Below are 16,359 nucleotides of genomic sequence, written 5' to 3' on the forward strand. Positions count from 1 at the left end.
AACATCTGTTAACCATGTGTATGTGACAAATAAATTTGATGTGAATGGGGCCATGTTCAGCCCTCCGTTTCCTGTAGTCCACAATAAGCTCCTCTGTCTTGCCCACGTTGAGGGAGAGGTTGTTGTCCTGGCACCAAACTGGCAGATCTCTAACCTTCCTATAGGCTGTCTCGTCATCGTTGGTGATCAGACCCACCACTGTTGTGTCATCGGCAAACTTAATGATGGTGTTGGATACGTGCGTGGCCACACAGTCGTGGGTGAACAGGGAGTACAGGAGGGGACTAAGCATTCACCCCTGAGGTGCCCCGTGTTGAGGGTCAGCGTGGCGGATGTGTTGTTGCCTACCCTCAGCACCTTGGGGGCGGCCCGTCAGGAAGTCCAGGATTCAGTTGCAGAGGGAGCTGTTCAGTCCCGGGGACCTTAGGTTAGTGATGAGGTCAGTTCTATTTTCTATGGTAACATTATCACCCTCTGGTTGCCAGTAGTTGTTTTACAGTTATACCTAACCTCACCATTATGGACATTTGTCACGTTGGTAACAATGACTTGGGAGACAGGCGCAGGAATGCGTAATAGGCTTTTTTATTATACCCCAAATTACGGCGTGCTGGGTAAGGGCACGGGGACGAAGACCAAACAAGCACGTAACAAAAACACAGGGTTGAAACCCAAATAAAAGAGCGAGGAGTACCTCGAATAAATACACACGCGCACAATGAGACGATGAGACAATGGGACGAGACCCATAATAAACCGCACGCAAACCAAAACACACAGCACATGTACTCACACGCACCAACGGACATTGTAACAGTAATCGACAGCACCATGGTGAACAAAGGGCACATATATACAAATACAATCAGTGGGAATAGGGACCAGGTGTGCTCACTGAAAGTTCCAGAGGGATCTGTGACAACATTGTTCTGTCCCTGTGTGCAGATTTAAAAAGATCTCCTCTCCCCTTTCCCTCGGTCAAATAGGTAATTGACATACATTATATAAATAACACAAAACGGAGAACAACTGTGTATTTGTACAGTAATTTTTATTTAGAGGCCACAGCTCTTGCATATTACAACTGTTGGCTTTCATAAGGCAAAAGCAAGAATGATCCACCAGCTAATTTCACACAGAAAACAGAAAGCGTTCAGAGGGTGGGGACCCACGGGCATGCAGCAATGGCTCAGAATGCAATGTACAGCGTTGTATATACAAAACAACAGTGAGATCCAAGGAAATGCCACACAGCCCATCCTAATCAACTACGGAATCAAACAAAAAAGACGGACCAACTTTCATTTTGGTAAATAAAAAAACGTTTTCTTTTTAGCGCTCTTTTCTCTGTAAAAGTGCAACTCAATTTAAAATAGAGTAGAACCTGTTTCAAGGTCTTTTCAACAACGTAGAAATAAAAATATAATCTCCAACAAGGTATCAAAATGGAGCTATGAGAATATTGCATTTCTAGAATACCCACTCATTTTAGTTCAAAATGGCTGCTGGACAATGTCTCGTTAGTGTTAGGGTGAGAGATTATGAGGTCACAGAGCATTGACATAGATATGGAAACGCAAGTTCTAGAACATACTATGGGGTTGAGAGTAGAGTGAGTAGATGAGAAGACGTTTATCCTAAACAGCTTTGAACTTAAATAATGAGGGTCATTTTCAGTTTGAAGCAGTTGGCATCCACTTAAAGACAGATACGACAAAGGGTACATACACTCATCGTCACAAAAATGTACCATTATAATGAATGTAGAATACGACAAAGAAGCGCCATATAGGTTTGCATTGGACAGGAACACACCTAATAATCTCACTCAACATTGTCAAACAAATGGTACTCCATATTGCTTAGGAACACATAGAAATTAATTTAGAAATCAATGAGACAAAGATATCATCGGTGCTATCTTCAGCATGACACAGCTAAACTGTCGATCATGGTATATTTTTTCAACATTTTTCCTCAGTATAGTAATTACTATTTGTATTGTTTATTACAGGTCCTTCATGGGCATTTCTAGCTGACAAACAGGTCCTAGAGTTGACATGTGAGTAACAGAGTTGGTACATGCATTGGTTCCCAGGCTAAGTCAAAAGTTGTGAGAGGAGGGGGTCGGGGGTGGGGTGTGGAGACAGGAGTCAGACAGGGGTAAAGGGAGGTGCCAGTTCCGGTGTTGGGTGGTGCCAGGCTCTAGTCGTCGTCTTCGTCCTCTTCGTCACTGTCCTTCATGGAGATTCCCCCCATGCCTCCCTCCTTCATGGACGCGTTGGCCTCCTCCAGGGTCAGTCTGTTCCTCACCGTGTCATACATCTTACTGTTCAGGGTGGAGTCTAGCACCCCCTGCAGACGGAAGTCACGGTACTTTTTCTACAAGGAGAAGGATGATTAATGAGTAAATTGGTTAGCCGGTACAGAGGGATGATAATATTGACAGTAACTAAAGGCTCTAGAAAGAACGTGTTTCACCGGGTTAGAGGTAGACTACATGGAAATCAGTGATAGTGATTATGAAGAGATGAGGGTCTCTCCAATCATCTCCAGCACACTATAACGCCTACCATACCACTAAGCTACATTTTTCAACATACCCTTTCAATCACGTTCCCATCTTGCCATCACGTAAGGCGACGCTAGTCTCAAAAGAGTTTTAACCCCTGGGGTGCCAGTAAGTTTGTAGGCCGTCATAAATAAGAATTCTTAACTGACTTGCCTAGTTAAATAAAGGTTGAATAAAAAAGTATCAAAAGTTACAGTACCTGGGTTACAGTGCAGGTTATTAACCCCTCCCTGCAAGTGAGTTACCTTGACAATCCTGATGAGGATCTTCAGCTGGTAAACATGGAGCTGCTGGTCCATTCGCTCAGTGAGCCAGGTCCCCAGTAGGTTCATGGTGGCTGTGTACCATTGCTGCAACACACACAAACACAGCGTTCTCCAGCAAAACACACACACACACACACACACACATTGACGAAAGCAAGCACACACACACAAACACACAAACAACACACACAAACAACACACACACACACACACAAGCAAACTGGAGCTCTCTGAATATCAAGATGCAACTTGATATGTTTTCTAGTGAACACATACACACGTCTTACAAGCAAAACACACACACATAGGGAAGTACTTTTTGATACACACAGACATTCACAGTATTCTCCAGGAAAGATGAGACAGACATTTCAAAACACACACACACACACACACAGAAGACACAATTCTGTAGTGGTGAATAGAAGCACACACTGAACATGCATAAAATACTGATTCAGAAAAAAACATTATTATTTCATAATTCCCATTTCTCCAATCAATGCAGGACTCTACGAAAATCTGAGGGAAACAATTGAATGATTAATAAATTGCCAGGATATACTAGTAGTAATCATTAGTATTAGTAATAGACAATAAATAAAATCTTGATGTTTTCTGGCACAGAAATTCTGGCTCCAGTACACTCAGGGACAGAATCTTATATAGTTTTTAATAAACTGAACATAATATGCCATACATAATTTGTATCTGAATTTAAATAAGTAAATTCTTTACTTCAAATGTACTTCCAGACTAGAGCTAAAGCCCTATGAAGACTCTTCAATACTTATTAGCAACACCACAACGTCTTAGAACATTCCTTCTACATACTGTAACTCCACAGTGTCGTTTCAACTCGATCATTTGCGGAAATTAAATCATAATGAGAAAATGAGGAAAGCGTTATGCAGGCAAGGAGCAGACAGTTGTGCTATTTTCATATAACTTTTCAGAAGATCGTTTCACTCATGCATTCAGAGTGTAGGATAAGATTGATCTAGATGATTCATATCAGAGATCAAGTTATAAGAGAGCAGCACACGAGAGGAGTGATGAACCAAGGAAGACAGGAAATAGTCGTCCTCCCTCGAACGTCCAGAAAAAAATATAAACTGAGTAATGTGGAGTGAGTAGGCAGGGTCAGGATTGAGGGCCTGGTCAGGAATGAGGGCCAGGAATGAGGGCCTGGAGAGTCAGGAATGAAGGCCTGGAGGGCCTGGAGGTTCAGGAATGAGGGCCTGTAGGGTCACGATTGAGGGCCTGGAGGGTCTGGAATGAGGGCTTGGAAGGCCAGGATTAGACTTGTTTTGGTTGGTTTTTGGATGGTTTGACTGGTCTAATTGCCCTTGCTCTAATTTGATTGGACCCAGGTTTGTTTGTCCTGTAGAGATGACTGGTAGGTCAGGAGGTTTTGGATTGGCGCTTGAGGTCAGATATTAGCGGATTGATGCCTGTCCACTTCAAACGGTCGAGTTGAGCCTACGTGCGTGCAGTGCATGCAGACCTGGAAGGCAGGTGGGTAGGTGGGTGGCTGGGTGGATGCGTGCGTGCGTGCGTGCAGATTGGTTGGCTGTATGTGTTGTATAGTAGTATGGCACTATATTCAAATACAGTGCCTTTGGAAAGTATTCAGACCCCTTGACTTTTTCCAATTTTGTTACTTTACAGCCTTATTCTAAAATGGATTAAATAAATAAAAATCTACACACAATACCCCATAATGACAAAGCGAAAACAGGTTTTTATAAATGTTTGCCTAGAAGGTCAGCATCCCGGAGTCACCTCTTCACTGTTGACTTTGAGACTGGTGTTTTGCGGGTACTATTTAATGAAGCTGCCAGTTGAGGACTTGTGAGGAGTCTGTTTTTTCAAACTAGACACTCTAATGTACTTGTCCTCTTACTCAGTTGTGCACCGGGGCCTCCCACTCCTCTTTCTATTCTGGTTAGAGCCAGTTTGCGCTGTTCTGTGAAGGGAGTAGTACACCGCGTTGTACGAGATCTTCAGTTTCTTGGCAATTTCTCGCATGGAATAGCCTTCAGAACAAGAATAGACTGACGAGTTTCAGAAGAAAGTGCTTTGTTTCTGGCCATTTTGAGCCTGTAATCAAACCCGCAAATGCTGATGCTCCAAATACTCAACTAGTCTAAAGAAGGCCAGTTTCATTGCTTCTATAATCAGTACAACAGTTTTCAGCTGTGCTAACATAATTGCAAAAGTGTTTTCTAATGATCAATTAGCCTTTTAAAATTATAAACTTGGATTAGCTAACACAACGTGCCATTGGAACACAGGAGTGATGGTTGCTGATAATGGGCCTCTGTACGCCTATGTAGATATTCCATAAAAAATCTGCCGTTTCCGGCTACAATAGTCATTTACAACATTAACAATGTCAACACCGTATTTCTGATCAATTTTATGTTATTTTAATGGACAAAAAATGTGCTTTTCTTTCAAAAACAATAACTTTTCTAAGTGACTCCAAACTTTTGAACGGTAGTGTATGTAAATGAGATTTCCGTTTTTTCTTTTTAATAAATTAGCAAAAAAATATAAAAAAATCTGGTTTTGCTTTGCCGTTATGGGGTATTGATGAGGGAAAAAACAATTTCATCCATTTATAGAGTAAGGCTGTAACGTAACAGAATGTGGGAAGTCAAGGGGTCTGGATACTTTCCGAAGGCACTGTAGTAGTATGGTAGTGTAGTAGTATGTTAGTATAGTAGTATGGTAGTATATTAGTATGGTAGTATATAGTAGTAGTATGTTGGTATGGTAGTATAGTTGCATAGTGGTATGGTAGTATGGCAGTATACAGTAGCAGTACGGTACTATAGTAGTATGGTAGTATAGTAGTATAGTAGTATGGTAGTATGTTAGTATGGTAGTATACAGTAGTAGTATGGTAGTATAGTAGTATAGGGGTATGGTAGTATGTTAGTATGGTAGTATAGTAGTAGGACTGAGGCAGAACTCTAAGAGGAGAAGGGTCATGCTAGAAGATGTACACAGGTAGATTATTTGACTTGAATTCATGCCATTCAACATAATGTGCTAAAACAATGCAACATTAGAGATAAGTGCCACTTTCTGAAGAGAGATAAGGCGGTAGGAGTTATGGGGGCAATAAAGAAAGAAAGAATTGAGAGAGAGAGAAAAAAAGTAAAGTTGTTGAAATTAATAAGTGAAAGACAGAAAGAGAGAGAGCGAGATGCAGCTTTGGGGAGTTTTGCCAATACATGCAAAGAGATGGATGGAATATAATAGCATTAGGAGGGAAATAATGTTTATAAAACCACCAATCTAATCATCAGACACTAACGGAAATACAAAGTTAAACACTGTTGCAACCAAAACATCCACAGCTCAAAAGACGTAAACAGTCAAACATGGTAGGGCCAGGTCAGAAGCAGCTATACTAACAGCCACACATCAGAAACAGTAGGGAGGAGGTACTTTTTAACAGCGTAGAAATACAAGGAGACAGACAGGGACAGCCAGTGTTGACTTCAAAGATGAAAATAAACATACTTCACAGTAGTACAACACACCTCTCAAGCACAAAACAGCACACAGTGACAGCGCTGGAACAGAATGCTACTGCACAAATAATACCTCTCAAACACACTAATACACAGCTAATACACATACTGAATCACTGTACCGCACACCTCTCAGACACACAAAGCCAACACACACACACATCTGTGCACCACAATACTGTACAGTTTATACATTTCAGGGGTATGAAGCAGACACACATCACTGTAGTACACCTCACGGAAATGGTGGACACATTATTTCAAATGTACCACATAAGGATTACGTGCTTGTAAGACAGTGCTCTCATATCCCTGGCATTTGCCAGACCGATTCAAACGTGAATGTGTACAGATGTAGGATCTTCATTTGATCACCTCAAACGTGAACGTGTACAGATGTAGGATCTTCATTTGATCACCCTGTTGCAGGAGAACTTTCCTGCAATGCATGGCATTTAAATCTTTTAGAGTGTTTGAGGTTTAAAAAGGCTTCTGAAGTTTGTATTTTCCACATTGAAATTTCAGGCTTGATTTTTCCTTACGAAAAATGTATCAACCCCTACAAAAATGTCCATTAATTTTAATCCACAAATTAAGATCCGACATCTGTATTGTAAAGTGCTATATAATATTCAAGATTATTTACATAGAAAATGAATGTTAGTTATTATGTATCCTAGTGTTGGAGTGAATTAGATGATCTGTACATAATCACATATCTTTCTTTACCCAGAGAGCACTGCTTTCGATAATCCTGCCTGATGGTGCTTGTTTGGATTCTTTGCTTGTAAACAAAAGGGATCCAACCAATTCCCAAAGGTCCAAAAGTACTGTGGCAATGCATACCAGAATACAGTGGGCAGCAGCAGAGGAGGAAGAAAAGATGGAAGAGAAAAGCCACTAGAGGAGGATAAAACACAGCCCTCTTCTGTACCAGGCTGTGATAGGTATACACACAGCCCATGGTCTCAAAATGTGACATATCATATCCCTTCTCTGTCACAATTGTTTTGCCACATTTTGGAACCCCCCCTTCCTATTGGTGAGGAGGAGGCATCTTACTTACATCAAATAACCTTTCTATATACACCTCCTCATTGACCTTATCTCGCAGGATGTCCTGAGAGTGGCGGACACAGGTCACGTAACCATCAGCAACATCCATCCCAGGCTTCTGCAAACACACCAGAAACAGAATCATTGTAAATCAGTCATTTGTATTATGTAAAAATGTATTTAAAATATACTAAAGAATATGGAAAATAAATAAAATATTGAAAACTCTGAAATTAAATTATGATGAAATGTACTAAATTCAGTTGAAGTCGGAAGATAACATACACTTTAGCCAAATACATTCAAACTCAGTTTTTCACAATTCCTGAAATGTAATCCTAGTAAAAATGCCCTGTTTTAGGTCAATTAGGATCACCACCTTATTTTAAGAATGTGAGATGTCAGAATAATAGTAGAGAGAATGATTTATTTCAGCTTCATCACATTCCCAGTGGGTCAGAAGTTTACATACACACAATTAGTATTGGTAGCATTGCCTTAAAATTGTTTAACTTGGGTCAAACGTTTCAGGTAGCCTTCCACAAGCTTCCCAAAATAAGTTGAGTGAATTTTGGCCCATTCCTCCTGATAGAGCTGGTGTAACCGAGTCAGGTTTGTAGGCCTCCTTGCTCGCACATGCTTTTTCAGTTCTGCCCACAAACTTTCTATAGGATTGAGGTCAGGGCTTTGTGATGGCCACTCCAATACCTTGACTTTGTTGTCCTTAAGCCATTTTGCCACAACTTTGGAAATATTCCTGGGGTCATTGTCCATTTGGAAGACCCATTTGTGACCAAGCTTTAACTTCCTGACTGATGTCTTGAGATTATGCCATTTATTTTGTGAAGTGCACCAGTCCCTCCTGCAGCAAAGCACCCCCACAACATGATGCTGCCACCCCCATGCTTCACGGTTGGGATGGTTTTCTTCGGCTTGCAAGCCTCCCCCTTTTTCCTCCAAACATAACGATGGTCATTATGGCCAAACAGTTCTATTTTTGTTTCATCAGACCAGAGGACATTTCTCCAAAAAGTACAATCTTTGTCCCCATGTGCAGTTGCAAACCGTAGTCTGGCTTTTTTATGGAGGTTTTGGAGCAGTGGCTTCTTCCTTGCTGAGCGGCCTTTCAGGTGATTTCGATATAGGACTCGTTTTACTGTGGCTATAGATACTTTTGTACCTGTTTCCTCCAGCATCTTCACAAGGTCCATTGCTGTTGTTCTGGGATTGATTTGCACTTTTCGCACCAAAGTACGATCATCTCCAGGAGACAGAACGCGTCTCCTTCCTGAGCAGTATGGCGGCTGCGTGGTCCCATGGTGTTATACTTGCGTACTGTTGTTTGTTCAGATGAACGTGGTACCTTCAGGCATTTGGAAATTGCTCCAAAGGATGAACCAGTTCTGAGTTCTTGGCTGATTTCTTTTGATTTCCGCATGATGTCAAGAAAAGAGGCACTGAGTTTGAAGGTAGGCCTTGAAACATATCCACAGGTACACCTCCAATTGACTCAAATGATGTCAATTAGCCTATCAGAAGCTTCTAAAGCCATGACATCATTTTCTGGAATTTTCCAAGCTGTTTAAAGGCACAGTCTACTTAGTGTATTTAAACTTCTGACCCACTGGAATTGTGATACAGTGAATTATAAGTGAAATAATCTGTCTGTAAACAATTGTTGGAAAAATTACTTGTGTCATGCACAAAGTAGATGTCCTAACCGACTTGCCAAAACTATAGTTTGTTAACAAGAAATTTGTGGAGTGGTTGAAAAACGAGTTTTAATGACTCCAACCAAAGTGTATGCAAACTTCCGACTTCAACTGTACCTACTCACACAGTAAAACGTATTAAAGATAATAAATAGAGGCAGGGTTGGGAGGGGCAGAGGGAGGGTGTTATGGGAGAAAAATGTACAGTGGGGAGAACAAGTATTTGATACACTGCCGATTTTGCAGGTTTTCCTACTTACAAAGCATGTAGAGGTCTAATTTTTATCATAGGTACACTTCAACTGTGAGAGGCGGAATCTAAAACAAAATTCCAGAAAATCACATTGTATGATTTTTAAGTAATTAATTTGCATTTTATTGCATGACATAAGTATTTGATACATCAGAAAAGCAGAACTTAATATTTGGTACAAAAACCTTTGTTTGCAATTACAGAGATCATACATTTCCTGTAGTTCTTGACCAGGTTTGCACACACTGCAGCAGGGATTTTGGCCCACTCCTCCATACAGACCTTCTCCAGGTCCTTCAGGTTTCGGGGCTGTCGCTGGGCAATACGGACTTTCAGCTCCCTCCAAAGATTTTCTATTGGGTTCAGGTCTGGAGACTGGCTAGGCCACTCCAGGACCTTGAGATGCTTCTTACAGAGCCACTCCTTAGTTGCCCCGGCTGTGTGTTTTGGGTCGTTGTCATGCTGGAAGACCCAGCCACGACCCATCTTCAATGCTCTTACTGAGGGAAGGAGGTTGTTGGCCAAGATCTCGCGATACATGGCCCCATCCATCCTCCCCTCAATACGGTGCAGTCGTCCTGTCCCCTTTGCAGAAAAGTATCCCCAAAGAATGATGTTTCCACCTCCATGCTTCACGGTTGGGATGGTGTTCTTGGGGTTCTACTCATCCTTCTTCTTCCTCCAAACACGGCGAGTGGAGTTTAGACCAAAAAGCTCTATTTTTGTCTCATCAGACCACATGACCTTCTCCCATTCCTCCTCTGGATCATCCAGATGGTCATTGGCAAACTTCAGACGGGCCCGGACATGCGCTTGCTTGATCAGGGGGACTTTGCTTGCGCTGCAGGATTTTAATCCATGACGGCGTAGTGTTTTACTAATGGTTTTCTTTGAGACTGTGGTCCCAGCTCTCTTCAGGTCATTGACCAGGTCCTGCCGTGTAGTTCTGGGCTGATCCCTCACCTTCCTCATGATCATTGATGCCCCACGAGGTGAAATCTTGCATGGAGCCCCAGACCGAGGGTGATTGACCGTCATCTTGAACTTCTTCCATTTTCTAATAATTGCGCCAACAGTTGTTGACTTCTCACCAAGCTGCTTGCCTATTGTCCTATAGCCCATCCCAGCCTTGTGCAGGTCTACAATTTTATCCCTGATGTCCTTACACAGCTCTCTGGTGTTGGCCATTGTGGAGAGGTTGGAGTCTGTTTGATTGAGTGTGTGGACAGGTGTCTTTTATACAGGTAACGAGTTCAAACAGGTGCAGTTAATACAGGTAATGAGTGGAGAACAGGAGGGCTTCTTAAAGAAAAACTAACAGGTCTGTGAGAGCCGGAATTCTTACTGGTTGGTAGGTGATCAAATACTTATGTCATGCAATAAAATGCAAATTAATTACTTAAAAATCATACAATGTGATTTTCTGGATTTTTGTTTTAGATTCCGTCTCTCACAGTTGAAGTGTACCTATGATAAAAATTACAGACCTCTACATGCTTTGTAAGTAGGAAAACCTGCAAAATCGGCAGTGTATCAAATACTTGTTCTCCCCACTGTATCTGCTCTGCACAGCACAGTAAAATCCTCCCAAACACATAAGAATGTACTGAATTATTTGTACTTCCTTTCAGAACACATAGCTTTACTGGTTTGACATTTTACAGATATCAATTTGGACTGCAGCACACTTACAGGGACATCCACATACTTAGACGCAGCTTTCACCTGAAATTACAGACAGAATGTGACAAGAAAAGATGAGAATTGCAACATTTGCACAGTCACCAATATAACTAAAATAATTGACTGAAACACAGTTCCATCTGCCACGATATTGGAGGAGATACAGTAGAGAAGTCTAGTCTTACCGTGAATGACATGAAAGATGAGAAGAGAGTGCCTTCATCGTATCGGGAGATCTTCGCCAACAGGGCCTCCAGAATAACCACAAACTAAGAAGAAGTGAGACACACAAACAATAAATAAAAAAATCTAATCAAATTGTATTTGTCACATGTGCCGAATGCAACAGTGAAATGGTTACAAACAACTATCAAATGGATTTATTCCAGACCACAAATCACCTTGTTCTTCTTTTCTAGTACCACAAAGAAAGCTGAGGCCAACCACAATATGAGTCACGTATCGTTAGGATGGACAACTTCTATAAGAAAGAAGAAGAGTGAAGTGTACCTTAGCCACCATGAGTTGGATCATTTCTTTCACACTCTCCTCAATCAGTTCATCTATTTGGGCGTGGTACTGTTTCTGAAATACCAAAATAACACACAGTTCATCTATTTTGGTGGTACATTTTCTAGTAGGTGTATGTGATCCCTTGTGGGAATTGAACCCACAACCTTTGCACCACATTCTTACCTCCTGACCCATCTCCATGGCACACAGCTTGGCGGACTGGTCCTTCGCGTCCACCATCACATTGAACATGGTGCATATTGCTGCCGAGATGCGGAAGTCTGTTCCCCTGCTGCTCTTTGCCAGCTTGGACTCAAATGCCATCTTAGTGCTGCAACACACATCAGGGAACATCTCTATGTAATGTACCATATTTTGTTTGAGGCAGAGGCTCATGTCCAGCCACATGATCGAGAGACACAAACAGCAACACAGACACAACACAACACTGCCTCGCTTCGCGTTCTTAGAAAACTATGCAGTATTTTGTTTTTTATGTATTATTTCTTACACCGTTACCCCAGGAAATCTTAAGTCTTATTACATACAGCCGGGATGAACTATTGGATATAAGAGCAAAGTCAATTTACCAACATTACGACCAGGGATAAGACTTTCCCAAAGCGGATCCTCTGTTTGGCCCACCACCCAGGACAATGGATAGGATCCCAGCAGGCGACCCAAAACAACGGCATCGCAGAAGGGGCAAACAGAGCGGTCTTCTGGTCAGGCTCCGTAGACGGACACATCGCCGACCGCTCCCGAGTATACTACTCGCCAATTTCCAGTCTCTTGACAACAAGGTAGACGAAATCCGAGCAATGGTAAACTTCCAGAGAGACATTGTAACATTCTCCGTTTCACGGAAACATGGCTCACTCGGAATACGTTATCAGAGTCGGTACAGCCACCTGGTTTCTTCACGCATTGCGCCGACAGAAACAAACATCTCTCTGGTAAGAAGAAGGATGGGGGTGTATGCCTTATGATTAACGAGTCGTGGTGTGATCACAACAACATACAGGAACTAAATTCCTTTTGTTCACCTGACCTAGAATTCCTTACAATCAAATGCCGACTGCATTATCTACCAAGAGAAATCTCTTCGATTATAATCACAGTCGTGTATATCCCCTCCAAGCAGACACCTCGACGGCCCTGAAAGAACTTCTTTTGACTCTATGTAAACTGGAAACCACATATCCTGAGGCTGCATTTATTGTAGCTGGGGATTTTAACAAGGCTAATCTGAAAACAAGGCTCCCTAAATTTTATCAGCATATCAAACGTGCGATCCGGGCTGGCAAAATTCTGGATCATTGTTACTCTAACTTCCGCGACACATACAAAGCCCTCCCTCGCCCTCCTTTCGTCAAATCTGACCATGACTCCATTTTGGTGCTCCCAGCCTATAGACAGAAACTAAAAAAGGAAACGCCCATGCTCAGGTCTATTCAATGCTGGTCCGACCAATCGCTCACGCTTCAAGATTGCTTCGATCACGTGGACTGGGATATGTTCCGGATAGCGTCGGACAACAACATTGATGCATAAGCTGATTCGGTGAGCGAGTTTATTAGCAAGTGCATCAGGGTGATGTTGTACAGCAGCGCCTCTTCAACCTCAGGAGGCTGAAGAAATTCGGCTTGTCACCAAAAGCACTCACAAACTTCTACAGATGCACAATCGAGAGCATCCTGTCGGGCTGTATCACCGCCTGGTACGGCAACTGCTCCGCCCACAACCGTAAGGCTCTCCAGAGGGTAGTGAGGTCTGCAGAACGCATCACCAGGGGCAAACTACCTGCCCTCCAGGACACCTACACCACCCGATGTCACAGGAAGGCCATAAAGATCATCAAGGACAACAACCACCCAAGCCACTGCCTGTTCACCCCGCTATCATCCAGAAGGCGAGGTCAGTACAGGTGCATCAAAGCAGGGACCGAGAGACTGAAAAACAGCTTCTATCTCAAGGCCATCAGACTGTTAAACAGCCACCACTAACATTTAGCGGCCGCTGCCAACATACTGACTCAACTCCAGCCACTTTAAAAATGGGAATTGATGGAAATTATGTAAAAATGTACCACTAGCCACTTTAAGCAATGCCACTTAATACAATGTTTACATACCCTACATTACCCATCTCATATGTATATACAGTGGGGAGAACAAGTATTTGATACACTGACGATTTTGCAGGTTTTCCTACTTACAAAGCATGTAGAGGTCTGTAATTTTTATCATAGGTACACTTCAACTATGAGAGACGGAATCTAAAACAAAACTCCAGAAAATCACATTGTATGATTTTTAAGTAATTAATTTGCATTTTATTGCATGACATAAGTATTTGATACATCAGAAAAGCAGAACTTAATATTTGGTACAGAAACCTTTGTTTGCAATTACAGAGATCATACGTTTCCTGTAGTTCTTGACTAGGTTTGCACACACTGCAGCAGGGATTTTGGCCCACTCCTCCCTACAGATCTTCTCCAGATCCTTCAGGTTTCGGGGCTGTCGCTGGGCAATACGGACTTTCAGCTCCCTCCAAAGATTTTCTATTGGGTTCAGGTCTGGAGACTGGCTAGGCCACTCCAGGACCTTGAGATGCTTCTTACGGAGCCACTCCTTAGTTGCCATGGCTGTGTGCTTCGTGTCGTTGTCATGCTGGAAGACCCAGCCACGACCCATCTTCAATGCTCTTACTGAGGGAAGGAGGTTGTTGGCCAAGATCTCGCGATACATGGCCCCATCCATCCTCCCCTCAATACGGTGCAGTCGTCCTGTCCCCTTTGCAGAAAAGCATCCCCAAAGAATGATGTTTCCACCTCCATGCTTCACGGTTGGGATGGTGTTCTTGGGGTTGTACTCATCCTTCTATTCCTCCAAACACGGCGAGTGGAGTTTAGAGCAAAAAGCTCTATTTTTGTCTCATCAGACCACATGACCTTCTCCCATTCCTCCTCTGGATCATCCAGATGGTCATTGGCAAACTTCAGACGGGCCTGGACATGCGCTGGCTTGAGCAGGGGGACCTTGCGTGCGCTGCAGGATTTTAATCCATGACGGCGTAGTGTGTTACTAATGGTTTTCTTTGAGACTGTGGTCCCAGCTCTCTTCAGGTCATTGACCAGGTCCTGCCGTGTAGTTCTGGGCTGATCCCTCACATTCCTCATGATCATTGATGCCCCACGAGGTGAGATCTTGCATGGAGCCCCAGACCGAGGGTGATTGACCGTCATCTTGAACTTCTTCCATTTTCTAATAATTGCGCCAACAGTTGTTGCCTTCTCACCAAGCTGCTTGCCTATTGTCCTGTAGCCCATCCCAGCCTTGTACAGGTCTACAATTTATCCCTGATGTCCTTACACAGCTCTCTGGTCTTGGCCATTGTGGAGAGGTTGGAGTCTGTTTGATTGAGTGTGTGGACAGGTGTCTTTTATACAGGTAACGAGTTCAAACAGGTGCAGTTAATACAGGTAATGAGTGGAGAACAGGAGGGCTTCTTAAAGAAAAACTAACAGGTCTGTGAGAGCCGGAATTCTTACTGGTTGGTAGGTGATCAAATACTTATGTCATGCAATAAAATGCAAATAATTTCCTTAAAAATCATACAATGTGATTTTCTGGATTTTTGTTTTAGATTCCGTCTCTCACAGTTGAAGTGTACCTATGATAAAAATTACAGACCTCTACATGCTTTGTAAGTAGGAAAACCTGCAAAATCGGCAGTGTATCAAATACTTGTTCTCCCCACTGTATACTGTACTCTATATCATCTACTGCATCTTGCCATCTTTATGCAATACATGTACCACTAGCCACTTTAAACTATGCCACTTTATGTTTACATACCCTACAGTACTCATCTCATATGTATATACCGTACTCTATACCATCTACTGCATCTGCCATGCCGTTCTGTACCACCACTCATCCATATATCTTTATGTACATATTCTTTATCCCTTACACTTGTGTGTGTGTAAGGTAGTAGTGTGGAATTGTTAGGTTAGATTACTGTTGGTTATTACTGCATTGTCGGAACTAGAAGCACAAGCATTTCGCTACACTCGCATTAACATCTGCTAACCATGTGTATGTGACTAATAAAATTTGATTTGATTTGATTTACCCACGGCGACAATTAAAACGTTCCCCAACCAGAAAATGTGGATTGATGGCAGCATTCGAGCAAAACTGAAAGCGCGAACCACTGCTTTTAATCAGGGCGAGGCGACCGGAAACGTGACCGAATACAAACAGTGTAGCTATTCCCTCCGCAAGGCAATCAAACAAGCTAAGTCAGTATAGTCAGTATAGAGACAAAGTAGAGTCACAATTCAACGGTTCAGACACGAGAGGTGTGTGGCAGGGTCTATAGTCAATCACAGACTACAAAAAGAAAACCAGCCCCGTCGCAGACCCCGATGTCTTGCTCCCAGACAAACTAAACAACTTCTTTGCTCGCTTTGAGGACAATACAGTGCCACCGACACAGCCCGCTACCAAAACCTGCGGGCTCTCCTTCACCGCAGCCAAAATGAGTAAAACATTTAAACGTGTTAACCCTCGCACGGCTGCCGGCCCAGACGGCATCCCTAGTCGCGTCCTAGGGATGTCGTCCAGACCAGCTGGCTGGTGTGTTTACGGACATATTCAATCAATCCCTATCCCAGTCTGCTGTTCCCACATGCTTCAAGAGGGCCACCATTGTTCCTGTTCCCAAGAAAGCGAAGGTAACTGAG

The 16,359-nt window shown here is 42.7% G+C and overlaps 1 protein-coding gene across 11 annotated transcripts in view; it reads right to left on the reverse strand.

The window, feature by feature from the left end:
• Nucleotides 1-1,032: 1,032 nt before the first annotated feature.
• Nucleotides 1,033-16,359, reverse strand: part of LOC139536109 (calcium-dependent secretion activator 1-like) — a 163,912-nt gene continuing 148,585 nt past the window's right edge. For all 11 annotated transcript variants that reach the window (XM_071336280.1, XM_071336279.1, XM_071336278.1 and 8 more), the window contains 7 exons: nucleotides 11,787-11,934; nucleotides 11,601-11,675; nucleotides 11,276-11,359; nucleotides 11,100-11,132; nucleotides 7,453-7,560; nucleotides 2,818-2,922; nucleotides 1,033-2,382 (listed from right to left, as the gene is read on the reverse strand). In XM_071336280.1, coding sequence (XP_071192381.1) covers nucleotides 2,206-2,382; nucleotides 2,818-2,922; nucleotides 7,453-7,560; nucleotides 11,100-11,132; nucleotides 11,276-11,359; nucleotides 11,601-11,675; nucleotides 11,787-11,934 — 730 coding nt within the window. In that variant the 3' untranslated portion in view covers nucleotides 1,033-2,205. The remainder of the gene's footprint in view (nucleotides 2,383-2,817; nucleotides 2,923-7,452; nucleotides 7,561-11,099; nucleotides 11,133-11,275; nucleotides 11,360-11,600; nucleotides 11,676-11,786; nucleotides 11,935-16,359) is intronic.

Source organism: Salvelinus alpinus, chromosome 12 (genome assembly GCF_045679555.1).
Source record: "Salvelinus alpinus chromosome 12, SLU_Salpinus.1, whole genome shotgun sequence".
NCBI lineage: Eukaryota > Metazoa > Chordata > Actinopteri > Salmoniformes > Salmonidae > Salvelinus > Salvelinus alpinus.